This window comes from Lissotriton helveticus, chromosome 5_1 (genome assembly GCF_964261635.1).
Source record: "Lissotriton helveticus chromosome 5_1, aLisHel1.1, whole genome shotgun sequence".
In the NCBI taxonomy this organism is placed as follows: Eukaryota; Metazoa; Chordata; class Amphibia; order Caudata; family Salamandridae; genus Lissotriton; species Lissotriton helveticus.
The window spans coordinates 164,294,086-164,315,537 of NC_136065.1; the positions used below are offsets into that span (position 1 = coordinate 164,294,086).

General features: G+C 41.0%; 1 protein-coding gene across 1 annotated transcript in view; it reads right to left on the reverse strand.

The window, feature by feature from the left end:
* The window catches only part of ADAMTSL2 (ADAMTS like 2), a 190,509-nt gene that overhangs the window by 62,261 nt on the left and 106,796 nt on the right, over positions 1 to 21,452 (reverse strand). Inside the window, exon 12 of the mRNA XM_078641958.1 lies at positions 11,633 to 11,736. Within this exon, the coding sequence (XP_078498084.1) occupies positions 11,633 to 11,736 (104 nt within the window). The remainder of the gene's footprint in view (positions 1 to 11,632; positions 11,737 to 21,452) is intronic.

Sequence of the window (21,452 nt, forward strand, 5' to 3'; positions counted from 1 at the left end):
CTGTTACTATGCCCATCAAAATTTATTGACCAGTCATAATGATGATATAAGTGTTTCCATCGTCAAGTTAATATTTTACAGCTGTTCTCAGAAAGCTATTTTCTAAGGTATAAAGCAGGAATATCGACGGGATAATATCGACTAGCATAAATATCGAGGTAAGAATATCGAATTTAAAAAATATCGTTGAAGTAAATATCGTTGTTGTAAATATCGATTTTGTATAATGACAAAAATATCGTCAAAATAAAATATCGTTGTATAGAATATCGTTTAGAGAAATATCGTGGAATATAATATCGACAAAATAATTGAATGTGTTATATAAGTGTAGAAAAAATTGTTTTATGTTTAAATATTATTAATTAAATGTCTATTTTTATTATTATAGGGATCAAAATGTAAAAAAAAATTAAATGTTTGTAAATATTTTAGGAGCGGGTTATTGGTATTATAGGGGATAAGGGTGGGTAGTAATTTAAAAAAGTAGTGTAAATAATATGTATAGAATGGTAAAAAATTAGAAAATTTTAATTCATTTTTTATTTTGAATGGCGAAATTTGAAATTTATTTTAAATAACAGAATTATTTATTTAATGGGTTTTAAAAAAGATTTAGTAGCGGGTTGTTGGTGATATAGGGGATAAGGGTGGGTAGTATATTAAAATATGTTTCATAAAATTTAAATTTAATTTAAAAAAATTATAAATTGAAATACGAAAAAATATTATATTTAATTGAAATTGAATGTATTATATAATAATTTTGTAATTAAGTGTGGGTTTTATTTATATAGTGTTTAATAAAAAATTAAATTGCTATAAAAAATACGAAATTTGAAATTTCAATATTTAAATTTGAAATTTGAAATTAGAAAATTGATTTTTAAATTATATTAAAATAAGTCAAGTGTGTAATATTTTATGTTTGTGTATTTGTTATAATATATGCTAAGAATGATTCCAAAAACACAAAAACAAAGTTTGGGTTAAAAATTATAAAATTGTGAAAATTATGTAAAAATTTATAAAAAATTAGAAATTTGAAATTTCAATATTTAAATTTGAAATTTGAAATTTGAAATTAGAAAATAAATTTTTAAATTACAACGCACTACCATTACAACCAAACTTTTACAATGCAAAAACCATTACAATGCATGTATTTACAAGGCATGTTTTTACAACGTAGGTACCTTTACAACGCATAGCATTACAACGTAAGTATTGGTAAGTATATAAGTATATTTAAAATGTAATATGTTTGGGGTTTATTAAGGGATATTTTTAGGGTTCAGGGTCAGTTTTGGCTTTTAGGGTAAAGGGGTACTTTTAGGGTTCAGGGTCAGTTTTGTGTTTTTGGAAAAAGGGGTATTTTTAGGGTTCAGGGTCCGTTTTCAGTTTTTGGGTATAGGGGTATTTTTAGGGTTCAGGGTAAGTTTTCAGTTTTTGGGTAAAGGGGTATTTTTAGGGTTCAGGGTCAGTTTTCAGTTTTTGGGTAAAGGGGTATTTTTAGGGTTCAGGGTCAGTTTTACGTTTTTGGGTAAAGGGGTATTTTTAGGGTTTAGGATCAGTTTTCAGATTTTGGGTAAAGGGGTATTTTTAGGGTTCAGGGTCAGTTTTCAGTTTTTGGGTAAAGGGGAATTTTTAGAGTTCAGGGTCAGTTTTCAGTTTTTGGGTAAAGGGGTATTTTTAGCGTTCAGGGTCAGTTTTCAGTTTTTGGGTAAAGGGGTACTTTTAGGGTTCAGGGTCAGTTTTCAGTTTTTGGGTAAAGGGGTATTTTTAGGGTTCAGGGTCAGTTTTCAGTTTTTGGGTAGAGGGGTATTTTTAGGGTTCACGGTCAGTTTTCTGTTTTTGGGTAAAGGGGTATTTTTAGGGTTCAGGGTCAGTTTTCAGTTTTTCGTTAAAGGGGAATTTTTAGGGTTCAGGGTCAGTTTTCAGTTTTTGGGTAAAGGGGTATTTTTAGGGTTCAGGGTCAGTTTTTACTTTTTGGGTAAAGGGGTATTTTAAGGGGTCAGGGTCAGTTTTTAGTTTTTGGGTAAAGGGGTATTTTTAGGGTTCAGGCTCAGTTTTGTGTTTTTGGGGTACAGGGGTACAGGGTAAAATAAAAAAAATAATATATTAATTAAATAAATTAAATTAAATTAAATTAAATTAAATTTAATTAAAATCTATTCATTTTAATCAATTTATATAAAAAATATTATTATATATTTACTAATACTTACGTTGTAATGGTATGCGTTGTAAGGGTACCTGTGTTGTAAAAACATGCGTTGTAAATACATGCGTTGTAATGGTTTTTGCGTTGTAAAAATTTCATTGTAAAGGTATGTGTTGTAAAAGTATGCGTTGTAACGTCATACATACTTTATATTACTAATGTATTTTTTCTTATTATATATAAATAAATAATACATATTGTATATACATATATGTTAGAAAAGCTTTTTTTGAATTTAAATAACTATGAAAAAGTGAATAACAGAAAGGTAATGTGTATATAAGGTTATAAAGAAAATGACGATATTTGTTTTATATTAATATAAGTAGAAAGGTAGTCGATATTAGTGTTGTCGATATTAGTGTAGAAGGTAATGTTATTTTAAATATTGTCGATAATGTAGTAGTCGATATTTATGTAGTCGATATAATTGTTAACGATATTAGAGTAGTCGATAAAAAAATATCGATATTTGTGTAAATCCTTGTTTAAGTATATGGTTACGATATTTTTGTAGACGATGTATTTGTGGCGATATTTTTGTAGGTCGATGTTTTAGTAATCGATATTTCATCATGGAACCATTTTCTAATATACCTTATTGCAATAAGACGGAGTCAGGATACAATTGTAAGGAAAGTGGTCATTAGATCTATTCTAAACTATTCTAAACTGTGAATATCTACAATCAACCTAAAAAGCACATTTTATGTAAGCCAACAAACAACACCCAACTTCCAACCATGTAATACAACCATTATTTCTATAGATGTGGCAAGTTATAAGACAAGTGCCTGACTGTACTAGTATAGTGCAGCATGCCAAATAGATATTGTCAAGTAGTTTCTCACATCTTAGCAACCTCTCCATCTCTTCCTCAGTTAGAATTTTTGAGTGTCTCACAAATTGCTGAGGAACACTTCATTTATATTCTGCAACTATGAATGACGTTTATCTGCGTACATGCGAAATGTTTCAGACATTTAGTTTTCTCTCTGATTGACTTTTTTGTGAACAACTGTATTTATGTACTATTTCGGCTTTTTGAAAGCTGTAGACCCACAAGTGGCAAAACCTGTGTTGGCTGCTCAACTGAAGAAAATGTTTAATGCATAAAACGATAAATGGGTCACCTACAACATTCATTGGATTTCGTGGGCACTCTTTATTCTGTGTATTACATTTAATGTCTTATGATACAGGAAATGATCCTAAAACGAATGATGATGTCTTTCATCCTATTGCTTAAATTTGTATTACTTAGAAAGGGTCAGTCTCAAATCTATACCTTTCTTTTCATGTTTCATATATATATATTCACAAATAAGTTGCCCTGATGCAAGGACGCAACTTCCCAGCCGAGTGCTTTTCAAAAAGCCTTCATTTGTTCAAACCCGGCATTTCAGCTCCAAACATTTGCAAGTCCCTGACGCGTTTCAGAGCCCTCAGGCTCTTTCTTCGGAGGATGACACTGCCCAAACTGAAGTGCTCAGTAGGCGCCATTAACTACATGCAACAGCCCACATGGGCCTCTCAAGTGAGTTACAATTACAGCATGCTGGTACCTGTAGTTTAGTCCAAGCAGAATATGCCCCTCTGTGGGTTCAGTCCAAGTTACAGAGTCCTTTCTTTTAAACAAATAAAATACCCTAGTGGGTTTCGGAATGAAATCCCCAGTTTTCTTTTTTCACCAACTCAGCTGTGCCTAAAGGTCGGAAATGTCCGAACCTCTCTGGCAGCCACGGCCCGAGGAGGGAGTTTCGGTGAGGGGAGAGGCGGGGCGGGGGAGGGGCAGGGTGGGGTGTGCTAAAATAATTGAAGGTAAGTAAACAATTTAATAAATAAAACGAATTTCGTAGTGCGCCCTGCATCGCAAAATGCGATGCAGGGTGCGCTACGAAATTCGTTTTATTGTAAGGTCTTCATAGCGGAATTCCTGAGAGCTGGTCAAAGGCCCAGCCCCCTTTCTCCACCACTCAGCAAACGTGACTGCTTGTTAAAAAAACGTAGAAATTCATTAAAAAAACAAAGGTTACAGGGATGTTATAGATAGGAATTAGCATTTTTTTATATTAGAAAATCACTGAAAAAAACAAATGTTACAAGGACGTTATAGTTAGCAAATAAAATTTTTAAAAACTTAGAAATTCACTAAAAAAGCAAAGGTTATAGGGACGTTATAGTTAGGATCAGATTTCATTCATACGAAACCGAAGAAATTCAGCCGTTATAGTTATCTGAGTTAACTATAACTTGCACGCCGCAATGCATTGCCCGCTCGGCAGTCAGGCACCAGATGGAACTATTTAATCTGTTGAGCACGGATTCTCCAGACTACCTATTCCTCACTGAAACCTGCTTTTCCATCGACTCTCTTCCGGACCTTTTGGCCATTCTCCCCGACACTTATTATGCTCCCGAGCGGATCACCCGGTCGGAAAGACCGGGGGCGGTGTGGCGATGATCATTCGCTCCACCCTAAAATTCCAGATTCTTGACCACCCTCCCATACCCAATGTGGACTACCTGGTGGCCCGATCCCTCAACCTTCCAGATCCTCTTACTATTGTCCTCATGTACCGCCCTCCCCAACCCATGTCTCTATTTGTAGCCACCTTGCAGGATCTCCTGGCCACTCTGGCGGTCAATAATTCATCGGTCATCCTACTCGGAGACTTTAACTATTGGCCTGACGACCCAAGGGAAAATTCCACTTCTAAAGATGTTTCTGCCACCCTCCAGTGTTTAAATTTCACGTCTCACATCACATCCCCTACCCATGCTAAGGGTCACACTCTTGACCAAATTTGGTCACTGCGCCGTGATGTTTCTCCCCCCACTATATCTCCGTGCATCTGGTTTGATCATTTTATTATCTTGTTTCGTATTTTCTCTGCTTCTTCCGTCAAACCCCCCTACCTAAGAACGTGCTAGCCCGCAGTTGGAATCAAACGGACCTTACTCTTCTCTCGTCTTCTCTGGCCTCCTCGGTGCCTGATCTTACCGGCCTCTCCCTTGACTCACAGACTAATGCCATCAGCACTTGGCTCTCTTCCTCCTGTGATCAGGTCGCCCCACTCAAGAAGGTCAAATCCGTCCGCCCGCATGATGCAAATAAATGGTTTACTAGGGAGCTTAAAGATCTTAAACTCAATCTCAGGCGCTCGGAACGCCACTGGAGACGAAACTATTGCCCCATACTTCGGGCTGAATACAAACTCCTTCTCAATAACTATACAAAAGCGATCTTGACGGCCAAAACCAACTACTTCACGGAGAGAGTTGCCCTCTCTGCAAACAAATCCCGAGAAATTTTTTCCCTTGTCCAGCAACTTTCCACCTCCGATCGCACAAGCACCAGTCCTGCCCCCACTCAGTCCCTCTGTTCCTCACTCAATGAGTATTTCATTGACAAGATTGCCAACATAAAAGCTAACATTCCCGTGGTTTGCCAACCCTGTGCTCCCCTTCCCCTTCCTCTGCCCCTTCTTCATTGGACCGCTTTCCTTCCATTTCCACTGACAGCTTTCTCAACTTGCTTTCAAAAGTCAAGTCCGGTTCTCCGGCTGACTGTGCTCCGGCACGGATTCTTAAAGCTCTCTTCACCAGCTGTCCTGCTCCCCCCCTTGCCCTGCTTAATACCTCTCTGGCTCTGGGTTCTGTCCCTACTTCTTTTAAAACCGCCATGGTGCTCCCTATTCTTAAAAAACCCGGACTCGACCCTTCTCTCCCCTCTAACTTCAGGCCTATCTCTCTTCTCCCTTACTTGGGGAAGATCCTTGAAAGTTACGTAACATCTTGCCTGTCTTCGTATGTCGAGGAAAATTGCCTCCTGGCCCCCCATCAGGCGGGCTTTGGACCAGGACACTCTACGGAGACTGTGATCATCGCCGTTCTGGACGAACTTAAGGGGAAAGCAGACATCAAACTTCCCCAAGCTCTGGTGCTCCTCGACTTGTCAGCTGCGTTTGACACGGTCGACCATGTCATCCTTCTCGACCGTATCAGCGCAGCGGGCATCAGGGGCACAGCACTCTCTTGGCTAGCGTCCTTCCTCCAAGGCAGGTCCCAAGTGGTCCATCTTTCGGGCTTTTCCGCTCCTCCCCGCTCAGTCGTGTGCGGGGTGCCCCAAGGTTCGTCTCTCTCCCCTCTCCTCTTTAATCTTTACATCTACCCTCTTATTCTTTCCCTCCGTGAGCAGGGGGTCTCCGTGTATAACTACGCGGATGACCTCCAGCTCGTTTTTGACCTTTCTACTTCTTTGGACTCCCCTCTTTTTCTTAGTTCTACCTTAGTTTTCATTTCTGAATGGATGAGCACTAACCACCTAAAGCTCAATCCGGATAAGACGGAGCTTGTCCTTACTGGCGGCCCTTCCAATCCCTGGTCGCCGACTCATTGGCCCTCTTCCTTTGGCCCCCCCCCCCTTACCGGTTTCCTCCGTCCGAACCTTGGGCATCAAGGTCAGTCATGACCTCACCATGCATGCCCAAGTCAGCTCCGTCGTATCCTCCTGCTTCCTATCCCTTCGCCTCATCCGGAAAATCTCCCGGTATTTCTCCACGGATGCCCTCAAATCCATAGTCATGGCCCTTATCACCTCTCGCCTTGACTATGGAAACGGCCTTTACATAGGCATACCTGCTTACGAAACCCGACGTTTACAGGCCATCCAAAATCAGGCAGCCCGCCTTATTCTTCGCCTCCCCAAATTCTCCCACATCACGCCCGCACTCAAGTCCCTCCATTGGCTCCCCGTGCACTTCAGATCCTTCTTTAAATTGGCTTGCCTGGCCTTCCGGGCCTGCACCCATTCAGCCCCCCTCTTCATCATTTCCTTGATCACTCCTTACACCCCGACCTGTACCCTCCGCTCCTCTTCTCTCTCCCTTCTCCAAGTTCCCCGTTTCCGTAAATCCAGAACAGGGGGCACCTGCTTTTCGGTTCTTGCCCCCCAATTCTGGAACAGTCTTCCTCTCTCTATTCGTTCTATCCCCATTTATACTTCCTTTCGTAAAGCCTTGAAAACGTTTCTGTTTTCCCAGGCATTCCCTTGTTAGTCCTTCTGGATTCTCTGTAGAGTCAGGCCCAGTTTTTAGCGCCAGGAAGCCGCTTGGCCGCAGTGCGCTTTAGCAAGTTTCTTTTTCATTTCATTTCATTGCTTATTACGTCACAATTACATCACGCATGACATGGTCAGCGACATCACTGATGACATCACTGATGACGTCTCAAATTAAATCCCTGATGACATTTACAAGCCCAACTGCAGTGTTTGTGTTGCTAGGGCCTCTGGTAAGACGAGGGACTGGGAGCAGTGGTTGGTATGGACAGAGAGACCAACGCAAACCCCCAAGGGACTCGAAAATATAAATGCACTGACCTACCCCTGAAGTATTTACTAAAACTCGTGCAGGGTGACACACTCTAGCTCCCTTATTTTTCTTCTTTTAATAAGGCAGATCTTTAAGGCAGCATTTCTCTGGCCCCGTAAAGTTAATTTACCTCATCCATGGCTTGTTTTGCTCCTGGTGGCCAGCCCTAGCCTTCAGGGCAGTTTTCTTCAGGCTTCCTGACCCTCGAAAGCGAATTTTGTAGGGAGAGGTTTTTTTAGAGCTTGATGAGCCAGATCGGTCGTCTGTTTGGCTCTTGGTGAGCTGTGTCTGCCACAAGCGAGCAGTACAACCGGCCTGCTGCACTCCCCATGCCCTAGAGCCGCCTGGTGTCTTGAGGGTGCTTGGGTGGCAGTGGAGTCCAGGGCCAGTCCATAGAAGTACCAGTGGAACCATTCAGGATCCTTACAACAGGTCATCTATCCCTAACTGGTCCTCAGAGGGCATAAGGGGGCAAGCTCTGGAGAGATCCTAGTTCTGGAAGTCAGCTGAAGTCAAAGTCCTTAGTCCATACTTGGAGGTCATGTAGTGGATTCTCCTTCCAGGTGGCATCCTTTTGCCATTGTTGTTCCCAGGTCCAGGGTCTTCTCAACAGTCTTACACTTGTGCAGGGCTTTTAAATAGGGTAAGTTACTTTCTGACTATACCTTATCTCCACTTCTACCACACAATTGTTTCCGAAGAAACATTATATATAATAAGAAAATTAAACTGGTATGTGATTTATGTATCATATTTTCTGATATAGACTGACAAGCCCTAACTTGTACAATGGTGGTGTTTTAGGCCGAATTACAAGAACATGAATACTGTACTTGACTAGTTAATGCATTGATAAAGAAATGGAAGGATGTTACTACAAAAAGGGCTTAATTATGCTTGTAAGAAAACTGTAGACCAAGAATTGAACATAGAATGCTAAGTCTTCTTTAAACACTTATTGACCTTGTATTTTGAAGACATCAGCCTTTGGCATAATTTATATATATATTTTATCAATCAAACACCCATATAACACCACCAGGCTGGGATACTTAAACTCTATAGTTAATTTAAGATATACACATTTAATATATAAAATAAGACTTCTTACCACTCCTTATAGATTAAAACATCCACCATGTTAGAATGTGTACTTTGCACGACACTTGCTTATACTAAAGTTGAAACTTTCGATTATATTCCTCACAACTAATGCTTAACTATTTCTACTCCCTAGGCTTATAATGCTTTAGCTTCATATTGAACATAGAAGATACAGAATACAGATGACTTGTACGGACTCTTACTTCCTAACAGATTATAAGGTGTGTTCCTACTTACATATAAAGCTAACGGAACTGGCTGTTTACTCATCACTTTCATTATTACTGCATGAAATGTGTGACCCTCTCTAAATACCAAGCTTCAGTGCTGTGCTCCTTGATATGCGCCATGGTTTTAATGCATCTTTAAAAATAATGGTATTCTTTAAAAATAATCATATGTTTTCAAAGTAAACGAGAACCTATGTTTAAAAAAAATCTAATTTTAATTCTCTGCTTTATTTGTTACACTCAACTTTCAGGAACATCTCTACTTTAAGGATGTCCGCTCACAAACTTTGGTATTTTGTCACTACTTTCAACACACTGGTTGTTATTGCTGTACCTCCTATTTGGGTGATGCACTAATGCATTAGCTTAACCCGTTGCGTGCTTGTGACGGAACCATTCTGTCAAGAGTCTTGGGTGGGCTGTGCTGGTGACGGAACGGTTCCGTCACGGCCCGCTCGCCTGCCTGCGGGGTACGAATTCCGCGCCTGCGCTGAGCGTTCTGATGAGCGGGCGGGGCCATGACAAAACCGTTCCGTCACAAGCACAGCCCACCCGAGGCTCGTGACGGAGTGGTTCCGTCACGAGTACGGGAGCGCCGCGCGGCCCCGCCACCCCCTAAGCGATGCGGTGGAATAGCCGCCACAGCTAAGGGGTTAAATACCAATTTGCCCAGAGGACCACTCCTTACAGTATGATTGTACATATGTTCTAGGCCTGAGGAAGTCAAGGCGAAACGATGCCTGACGAAACAGTGTTGACTAGATCAGAAGGATTGAAGCAAAGGCTAGATCGGTTGGATTGAAGAAGACTAAATAAAAGTACTGTGCCCAAACACAAGAGGAATTCATCATTGTGCTTTGGTGTGCTTGCAGGAACTGTCCCATAAAACGAACAGTGCATCATAAACAGTGAATCTGCCACAGTTTAGTGATCTGCACTAATGTTACATAATGAACTGTGCAGACTGCATTCTCTGGCAAAACCCACACTAATGTGGTACTGCAAACGTTATTTTTTTAATTTGAGAAATGCAACAAAATATTGAGCAAATCTGTAAACAAAAAATGAAAATATCGCCACATTTATTATTATATCTTCCGACTGCAAGAAGATATTGATATATTGTTTGTCCCAATACATAGCCCTTAACCCCTCCCATGCTCGTCATGAGCCACGGCGCTCCGGTGCTCATGACGAGCTCAGCTCGTCATGGCCCGTGGAACGCTCAGGTGCGGGGAGAATTCCCCTGCTGTGCTGAGCGTTCCACGGGAGCCGGTGCACATGAGCACAGGAGCACCGTGCCTCGTCATGAGCATGCGGGGGTATGTGGGGGCTGTGCTTCCCCCCAGCACAGCGGGGGAATTACCCCCGCAGCGAAGGGGTTAATGTGCCAACAACAATGTATAGTTTGTATAAGTGCACAAAGAGACCGAAGAGGTACATGTGTTTAAACAACCTAACAACGAAGTTTTGAAAAAGGCTCCTTGACAGACGCGTGAAAAATTACACAGAAGTGAAAGAATTAATACTTTTCAGAAAATCTGACAGGAGAGTGTGGAGCATGAATAGGCCGGAGTCTCAACATCAATAAAGTACACTGCATGAATGATGTGTGCAATGCCTGCTCCATGGCAGGCCTTAGAGAAACAAGCCAGCAGCTACATTTGGGAGACGAAAGATGCACTTGTGCATGACAAAACAAAACTTATGAGGAGAAAGGATATTAATTTTACATTGGGTCTTTAACAAGGTCTGTCTCACCTTCTTTTTTAGAACAATTGTTTTGCAAACATGCAGAGCCATAACAAACCCATGTTTAGATTGTAGCCCTTCCAAAGCGAGATAAGTGTTGGTGATGTTTCCGGCGAACTTACAGCATCTCCTTGCAATAACTAAGATGCTTCTTTCAAGCATGACCACCCCCAGGTAAAATTACAGGTCTCTAACGCTCATCCACTCAAGGTGATTATGTAACTCCTAGTTTCAACTAACCAGAATGGTTGGCCGCTCCTTCTCATGTCTCGGACCTAGACTTTGGAATTCCCTCCCAAGTTCTATGAAACTCAAATCTTCCTACCTCAAGTTTCGCCGAGATCTCAAAAACTGGCTTTTCTCTCTGTGATTGGCTCTCCGTTCACTCAGTCTGCAGTAGTAGACATGCCTGCGCTGGGAAACCCTGTCAAGGGTAGCTGCGCGCATTATAAATTAAATTAATAATAATAGTAAGGGGGTGGGCTTAGTTATTTATTTCTCCCTCTTACCCAAGTTTTTTGTGGAAGTTCGATGGGGGAGAGGAGACAATTGTTGCAGATATTAAAACAATGGCAACATACATCAGGTTATGCTTCCAGCTCTTCCGAAAAATCAAAAAAAAATTATCTCATCTTTTGCAGGACAGAAAAATAAGCAATTGACTCTTGTGGTGATGGCATGGGTATGGTAGGGAGCTCCTATAATGTCCCAGCACAGGGGGAAAAGTATCAGACTGGAATTTAAATAGCCCCATTGTTTGGTCAGTGAGAGCACCAAAGCAGCAAAATGTCACTTTACTAGGCCTCTGGAAATCGTTGAAGCAGAGCTGTGTGGAATCTATAACTTCATTAGTATTTGTATTTTATTTAAAGGAGGAGGCGCTACCACTTTTAACAACCATCAAGAGGCATTTGAAAAAGGGAAACATTCCGGATTTATAAACTGACCTGCTGTGCAGGTGGAACTGCAGGGCTCATGTGAGGACAGCTTCCATCTATACATATCAGCAGCACTGACCCCTTGACCTTTCCTCAACAGCTTCAGTCGGTTTCTGCCAAGAAGTGAACACGAGCGTTATCGATGGAGCTGACGCACTTCCATTTATTCAAACAATACATAGAAACAGATTTGTTTTACTTTAATTTTTGTTTCATGTGTTATTTATTTATTTTTAAACATACCTGTCCTGATCCCCAAGTAGAATCCCCAGCATGGTTAGAAGCAGAGCTTCCACTGCCTAGAAATAGAGAGAATGGGATAAAAATACCCAAAATAAAGAAACATTTCAGAATATTACAAAAGTTTGCACTTTCTGCTCAAATATGTGATCTAAACAGCAAGTTTGAAAGGTGCAGTATCTCCTTCCTCATGATGTACTAGTCCAACTTTTTAATTACTAGATTAATTGTGTTGCACTACTGCCCAACGTCATCCTGCACAGAAAATCTTCCATTACACACAAAAGTGTCTTGAGGAATGCATTCCATGGGAAACTGCCTGCATAGTGAAATGTTCAGCTATTGCGACGTTGCACCATGTTACTTTTAACCCATTAATCCTACTTACTATTACTTCAACCACAGTGGTATGACCTGCACAGTTACTTCCACTGTTGCTACCTAGGCATACAATTACTTTGGTCTTTGCATCTGGACTTTCTGTATTAAGGTAAGAGAAACAGTCATTTAAAAGTTAAAACAATAAATCAGGCTAACTGATGTAAAATGTGCATCTAAAACAGTTTATTTAAATATATCGACTGTCAGGGTTGTATGTAAGGGTGTGCATCCCATATACAATTCAAAAGTTAAATAAGTATTAAAGAGACTGTATTAACGTGATATTTATGTTAATTTGGGGTTAGAGTTACCAAATTCCTTCAATTTGAATTATTTTATTGCATTTACTTTTAATATATATATTTGTGTTTAATTTCATTTAATCCGTATGACTATAATTAAGTACTTAAAAGTGGTAATGATTAGTGGCAGGGTTAGGAGTCTATAACACTCTTTTGTAATATAATGTAATTAATATTCGTATGTTCTAATAGTTAACAGATAGTAGGTTTAGAATTCCCAATTTCAGCCAATTTAATTTATGTAATATTAATATATTTAAGCATTTGACATTTAGTAGTGTTAGGGGTCCCTATTTAGTGTCATGTGTATTATTAATACAATTAAAACAGTAACAACTTAGAATGTGATACACTAATATTTTTCTAGAAGTAATGGGGTACTGTTATGGCAGGGGTTACAGATAATGGATCAAAGTGATGGGTTGAAGCAATGGACAGGGATGGTGGGCTGAGGTAATGGTAGGTTGAAGCTATGGGATATAACAATAGTCAAAGTATGATATGGATTTACTGCAATTCAAGTTCCTCTTCGCATATCTGCTCTTAAAAATCACCTGTAGTTGATGATGTCAGGCAAAAAAAATTAAAACGTAGCCTACTTTACTGGAACATTTATCTTAAAAGAAGAACCAGAACCTCTTGCCTGTTTGGTACTCTGCTCTCAGCATTTTTAAATGATTTAAATCTGAACATTTAGGAACATTTTACGAAACGCCAGTTCTATATCTTCTTTACTCAGTCATAAATATGAAACATTCTGCCGTTTCATTAGGCTGGATAAGAAGAGGTTCATTGTGTAGGGTAATGTAATCTTTGCTATAGTTAATGATGAATTGGAGGCCCTTCCCCCAGTAGGCTACCCTGTGGCATAAATAATCTGATTCATGCTATATATGAAAAGATACAAAGTTTTTTTTATAGTCCTAAAATTAGGACAGTAAAGTACACTAACCTTTGTGGCATTCTGGACTAAATCCGGGTCCACACCTCAACCTGTCTGAAGAAATAAGTACTGTCAGCCTATTTTAAACCACAGGCTATTAGTAGATAATGCTGGTAGAACATTACCCTTGTGGAGTGCCTGTAGATGCTGCAGGTTTCAGTCTAGGTGTCCAAGCCTCATTTCAACCAACACGGTTCTAAAAAACTTTGGAAGTCCATATTACTGCACCATTGACTGTCAGCTCTCTAGATGCCACTTTCAAAATATAAAATGAGGTACATTAAATAGACATTGACAGCTCCACCCTCTCCATCGGGTGTCTGTTAGCAAGATCCTGGGCGATATTCAGCGGCCTTTATTCCATTATTCTTTCTAGCAGGAACTGTATCAAAGGCAACAACTTCAGAAATAAACAAGGCTTATTGTTAGCCTGGATTTATTCCGGGATAGCCAACAGGGCTAAATTATTGCAGTTTTCCTGATTTCAGTATTTTACGATCCATGAAAGATTGACAGACCCAAGGATGCTCTAGCAGCACAGTACATGGTGTAATCTGTTACATTTGGCTCCTATTCTGTGGTAGTTCCTACTGGTGATTGATGAAAAGAAATTCAATACCTATTTCCTGATTACACTGCTACTTAGAGCCACCGTAGCCTCAGTTGCACATCTAGGAATTGTTCCAAATGAAGATTTTGCCGTGGTGGGCTTAACTCCAGTATCTTTACATTCTGACATGAAGTGGATCACCGTCACCGATAGAGAGAAGTGAAAATCCGCATTTTGGATCCATGATCCTTCCGATCTACTTTCAAATCCTTTAACTGGATTTAACTGTCTTATTGGTAACTACAGTCACCAATTTAAATGGTCAAGTCTAGTTCAAGTTAAATTCTAACTAGAATAAGGTCTTGATTGGTGGTCATAGTCCAGCCTAAACATAAGAGAGGGAAACATTGAGGGCTACTTCATAAACATTCTGTATCAGAGGCACATGAGAGAAGGTAACAGCCATAGTGAGGACAGGGTTTTAAGACATTAGGATGCTCCAGTAATTGTATCACTGGAATCACTTGATGAAGGCAACCAGAATGTGAAAGCATCATAAATGTAGAACTATTTGTGGGAAGAACCACCAGCTAGTTCAGAATGCTAGCATGTTTTAGTCACTTCAAGCAGTGAACATCCATCCTTTGCAGAGACAACTAGTGACATTCAAATTCAATTTGAGGTAGCCATTACAGCTTACCAATTAGTGCATGAACTTCACTAAGAAAGGTTGTAGGATAAACTGATTTTTCAAAGAAGTGCAACTCACTGTTCAATATACACAAAATTAGAATGCTTATTTTTCTGAGAACGTATCTAAACATGATGTCTTGGCTTTTTGAATGCTGTTTTAAAGTTCTATGATACCTTACAACTGGCAATTCAGGAAGTGTAGTGGTTTCTGTCACACTCATGGCACTTCTAATTTTCTCTCCTTGTGGTAGCATTTGCATTGTGATCCACATTTGGATTAATTTCATATAATTCGTTTTAGCTTAATAATTGGTTGTAGGGGGTCAGTGAATACTGCCATTGGTTGGAAACACTACAAAATAGATGGTAACTAAATACAGTTATGATGACACTGGTGGAAATACTTCATGAAATTCTGTCTGCAGGTAAACAGAGCTCCTCCTCTAGTAAACGCAATTGGATAAAGTCAGGATATGAAACAGACTTTGACTTTTTATGGCCGCTGATACACAATTGATCACTGAATTTGGGCTTGAACATATAATGGATATTGCTACTATTGGTTCTGGACAGTGTCAAAGCTGTAATAAGCAAATGCCTTTATGGTTATCTTAAAATAGAGACTATTTCCTTAACTATTTTGCTTATTTGGCTTTGAAAAGAAGCTGTGAAATTCAGACAATCCCTAAATGTCTGAAAGATCCAATTGATTCTGAGGTTAAACTTGGGTGATTAGTCAGATGAAGGTGATATTGGATGGACTGGAATGGTCTGCATCCATTCTTGGGTATCCAACAACACATCATCCCTTATTGGCGTTGATTATCCCCACTGAAGACAGGTAGTCATTATTTTTCTGTACATGGATGTCCTCCATTTAGTATCATCATTTCTTTCCACAGTATTTCAAGAGAGAAATATATCCCTCAACTACACTTAGACAACATGTTCCAGAATGGGAAATTATTCTGCTTTACTCACGTGTTCGATGACAGGGATATGCACTGGCCTTTACTAAACTGCTAAAAGTATTTTAATTTAGTGTACGTCCCTCCATATTCTAGAACATGGCAACAGACTGGGCTTGTCCAACACACCGGTAAAGGAGAGGACAATGATCTTGAGTAAGACTTTCTTGGGTAGGATCATTTATTGGTTTTAATTTATATGTTCTAGGAACTGCTGGCCTACAAAGCAGCTTGGCTAACAAATTGCAAAGCAGAACAATGATCTTGGCTGGGGTTGAATGATCTCTGACTGAAAGTACATTGGATTGACTAACGTGTTCTCGAATCGATAGTACTCTTGCCTCACAGGTTGGTGGCCAGGGTATTAAACTGGGCTTAGGTAATAGGTTCTAAGAGAGACAGTACTCTGTGGTTGGCTAACTTGTTGTAGGCAGGGAAAGCATAATGCACTTGCACCTGATGAACAGGCTCTAGGACCACATCAAGCTGAGGTTGACCTACACATTCTAGAATATGAAACAAGAATATTCTCCTGGCTTTAGTGCTGAAGCATCATTGGATAACACAGTAGACTGTGTTTCAGGAAAATTAACAGGATGCACTGCACAGTGGACTTGGCTAACACATTCAATTACATGACATTACACGAGGCTTGGTTAGCACTCAAGAAAAGGACAAAATACTACACTTCAACTGATATGTACTAGGACTGTAGAACATACTGGACTAAATCATTCTGGGAAAAGACCGCACAATCGACTTGGCTTGTGTTCTTGGACAGGAAAGCACGATGGATTTGGCTGATGTTCTAGGATAGGATAGTAGGCTGTTCTATTTCTATTATTTTAGGACAGACACGTCTAATTGGACTAGGGTGATGTGCCAATTCTGTACATGGGACTTAAATGGTGTTCTAGGACAAGATAGTATAAGCATCTTTGGTGCACAAGGAGAAGCTCTACAAGCATGCCTTAGTACAGATACTCACTAAAGGTTATTTTAAAGTAAGTACTATCTAAGGCACCTTCCATTTATGGCAATTTTACAGATAACCTATCCAGTGTCACTGTTCTTAACTGAGACTGTAGAGACAATACTAGTACCAGGATAAATGCTGTCTGCTTCATGTACCATCATACAGACATGTAACATACAACAGAATCTGAGTATACTGCACCTTTACATAATTACAAACAGTCTTGCAATCTGTAACACATTTAATAAGGTTACTATTTTAAAGGGACAATGTCGCCTTGTTAAAAGACGCTATGGTCATGCAGGGGTCCATCTGAAATAAGCACAGATTCAAAAACCTCTGCCCCATCAGTTTTCTATACTTATACTGAGTTTTAGCATTTCAGTTATTTATTTGTTTTTCTGTGAGAGGATTTTGCTTAATTAAGTATGATATTCCCTCTCACGCCCCACTTTGTAAACACCACACTGAAGATGCTCTCGGGTCTCCAGTGAGGAGTAGAAGGTAGTTTTGTCATCGAAGAACACTGTCCCTTTAAAATGTCAGATACACTTAGGTCCTGTTAACCAGCTGCCTCAGGCCTAGCAGAGCGAGGTGGACAGCTGGTGGGATTTCTAGGCAGCAGAAGCTCTGTAAATCATAACACCAACAGAAAAAAATCATAACAGTGTGTTTCTCGCTTAGTCACAGAAAGATATGAAGACATTTCAATGCAGAGCTTCTTCTTAAAAGAGTGGTGTGCCAAAGAAAACCACCCCATCTCTCCAGGTTTTCTGACGCATGCAAACATCTGTCTACTGACCAGAAACAAACATTCATTTTTTTGGACAGGAACTGTGTCCACCTATCCCGGAGAGTGGAGAGAGAAGGAGAAAGAGATATAGAGGAGAGAGAGGGAGAGAGAGAGATGAGGGAACGAAAGGGAGAGGGAGAGGGAACGAGAAAGAGAAAGAGGGAGTGAGTGTGTGTGTGTTTGTGTGCATGCGTGTGTGTACGCTTGTATAACCCACACTGTAGAGACCGACTCGGTCCTCACACAGTGGGTTAACCTTGTCAGAACCTGATAAACATTGTATTTGTGAGGAACGGTGCAGTGTGAGTACCAGTTCCAGTAGTGTGTTTAGGTACTTTCAGGTGAATGTATCAAAAAACTAAAAGCGCAGTTTGATTTGCATTGGTCCGCTTTATAACTTCCCTACTATCAAAGTGCTCATGGAGTTAGAATAGTATTTACATACTTCATTACAGTCAATGGCCGGTCCTCATAATAATAGGGGTGTGTGTTTGTGGTAATATGGTTGTATTCTAGGTCGAGGTAAGACTAGCACCCATCAAAGCCGTCAACTAGTAGTTACTCTTCCACATTGCCCCTTCAAGCAGTAATGGATGACACTAAGCCATGGTCATGACTAGCATAGTAAGTAAAGATAAGAACCTGTTTCGACACTTAGGACAGCAGAGACCCCCATCACCAGTTTGTCAAGTGTTGCTTCTTTGTTTGTGACACCCTGGTTATAAGAGGCTGGATTTGCAAGCAGGGATACCATATGATCGCAAGTAAAGTTTCCAGTGCTTTTTTTTTCTGACTATCATGAGTAATTATCCCCAGAATGAGGAATAACATGCAGGCCCTTTAGCAAGTGCAGATCTGCATTACATTTTTTTGTTAGAAACTTTTTATTGCATTTTTGTTTTTATACGTACATTACTTGTGACAGTTATAAGTGGTAGATGTATGAGGCACACATTGCACAATAGTAGCATTATATATCTGCAGTGCAACACTTTGAGCATTTAATGATTAAAAAACAATATAACTAAAAAGCCAATATAAAAACTAACAGGGTTGAAGCTCGGGTCTGGGAAGGCGAAGCCAGACCCAATTAAAGCCTGGGACAAACTCCGCCTGGGGCGGGATGCCCCCCCCCACCATTCCCCCCCATGCAAGAGCTTGCGAAAGGATTGGTCGCCCCAGGGCGGTAGATGCCCCCCAATCCGGGGGCATGATAGTAGGCCGCGAGGGGGTTTAAGAAGAGGGCAGAAGACCACCCTATGTACATACGCCCCCCTCGCTGAAGAAAGGAAATGAGAATCCCACCCACCCACTCCAGATGAAAGGCGGGCGTCACAGCCGCAGGGATAGCGGTGAGGCGGAGGAAACCCTAGAATGATAGAAAAAGGAGATAAATTGCTGGAGGCAGATGGAAGGCTCACACAGAGTTCTTGGGATGCCTCATGGCAAGGGCACTGAGGGAGCCAGTGGTGGCAATTAGCCACAGACAAAGTAGATGTGATGCTGCTGCTGGGCCCTTGGGATGCCTCACAGCAGGGGTACCCGAAGGGGCAAGATGTCAGAACTCAGCACCAGGCTGAATAGATGAAGTGCTCACACAGGGTCGTTGGGATGCCACACGGCAGGGACTTGGAAGAGCAGGGAGGGACCATGAAGGGGGTCAAAGGCGTGGATGGCACTTGCAGCCCAGGCTGGTCCTGACGGACACCTACCAAATTGGTAGCAAGCTGAAGCCTAACACCACGGAAACAATGGCCCAGGTGGTTGGGCGCCTCCCCAGAGATTGGCCTGCCTGAAGGCAGACTATAAACAAGAATGGACTAAAAGGACTATAATTGCAAAGACAAGTAAGTGTCCACAGAAAGTTATGCATGAGCATGAAATTGGCAATATGTATAAATGTTATGTAATAATAAACCTTTTAAGCACCAAGCACATGGTCACTGGTGTATGTCAGAGGTTAAGAGGGACGCAGTTGGAAAGTTTGAAGGGTGGGGGAGGTGACTCGTCACATGGGAGGAGTTTCATATTCCGATCCCTATAGGAGGGCTTCCGTTTACAACCTGCTTTGAGAAAATAGTAAATGGAGGCGGGAGGCTGGTGCAAGGTGGGTCTGGTGAGGCAGGGATGGGGAGGGATTCAGGGCACATCAGAGGCTGGGGGCTCTTGTTCCATGAAAGGGGGCCGGGTCTGGGAGGGGTTGGGGAACCAACAGCAGCCCTGACTAAAAAGCTCAAACCGGCACTGCTTCCTTCGTCTTCTCGAGCTCTCACTCTCTTTCCATCCGTTCATTCTCTCTTCTCTCTCTCTCCCTCTCTGATCACGTTCTTTCTACCTCCCCTTCCCCTTCCCCTTCCTTTCGCTACCGTTTCTCTCTCCCTTGAAGCCTCCCAGTGACTGTTGCAATCAGCCTTGGGGCCAGACTGGCTTTGCTTTCTGAGGCTCGTGTGATTGTACTGGCCGGATTTTCTAGCCAATATAATCGGGTCTGGTGTTCCAACATCCAAGAACAGACAGAAAATACAGGAATGAACAGAGGCTGGTTATGGGCAAAGCAGTGTCCTACTCTGCCCAATTTAGAATCAGGGTCTAAGTGCCTAAGAGTATTAGTGTGCATTATAGCTTTGTGTGCTTTGATTTTGAAGCCCATTTAATGGGATGACCCTAACTTTTATAAAACAAGCAAATCTTCTTTTGAGGTTGGTTTAGGTTTTCGCTTTTCCGAGTTTGATGCAAGCTACCGTCGACCTCTGCAATCTACAAGGCAGGGTGCACCCATGCACAACTGAGCTCTGACACAGTTATACAACGAAGAGAATGGCCGTAATAAAAAAACACTAATTCTTTTGGCAGACAGGATTGTTCTGGAATCCACGGTTGTTTTGACTGCCTGCTTTTGTGTGAGTGTCTTTGTAGTGGGGGCTAATCCGGACAGCACCCGGCCAGTTCTGGGACTTAGTGCTCGCCAGAACACCTGGGCTCCGACGTGGCCATGTCAGATGGCTTCCTTTGTTATTTTCAAAGAAGGATTTGGTCCAGTTTCTAAGAAAAGGCAGCCGTGATTTCCTCGCAGCCATGACAGTCAGGGGCCACTCCAACCTTTCAGCAGAAAGTCTATTTCAGACCTTAGATGGGAAAGGACAAGGAGACGAAATGTGACTGCTGGGGTGCATTTTGCTTCTGCATCATGGGAAACGAATCAGAAAATCTAATTGACATGTTCATATCTACATACAAATATATATTTGTCAAGTTGAGTTTGCTCTAAATCAGAAAATCAGTAGGACCCAGGGGTTCCTGTTAAAGAAATACCCCAGAGGGCTCGGCGGGGATGGAAATGTATGGCATGAACATTTACGATAGGCTGAGTCTGCTAATGACATAAACATCATCAGCTTGCTACAAGGCATGTGTAGGTGTTTGATTATCATTGCTTCAGAGAGAATAGGTAATGCAAACATAGCAGGCACATTTGTAGCGTTCACCTGTGGCTCAAGGGGTATCTAGTGCTGATAGCAGGCAAAGGATGGATAGAGATACTCAGTTCAAAGGTACATGTTTTTGTTTTGATTTTGGAAGAATGATAGGGTATATGCAACTGCCAGAAATCAAGATGTTGATCATGTACCCAAATATACGTCCCAGGAGTGGAGGCTTAGAAAGTCCACAGTACCACTACGTATAGATATGACAATATAAAGTTAAACTCACCGCAAGCAATGCCTCGAAAGACCTGCTGTATTTAACTTGAGTGGTGAGCTAAGTAGACAATGAGACTGATATCTACATGTCAAAACGACATCCTAAATTTAATGGGACAAAAAGTTCATTGAAACAAGCGAGTTGGTTTAAGATGCACACTTTCCTGCATATGTTGGAGAGAATTCTTAAAGTTGATATCTGACAGTTTTACCCCACTCCCTTGATAAACCCTTTCTTTGTAAAGGTCTTTACATAGGCATGCCTTTATACTAAGGTGCTCC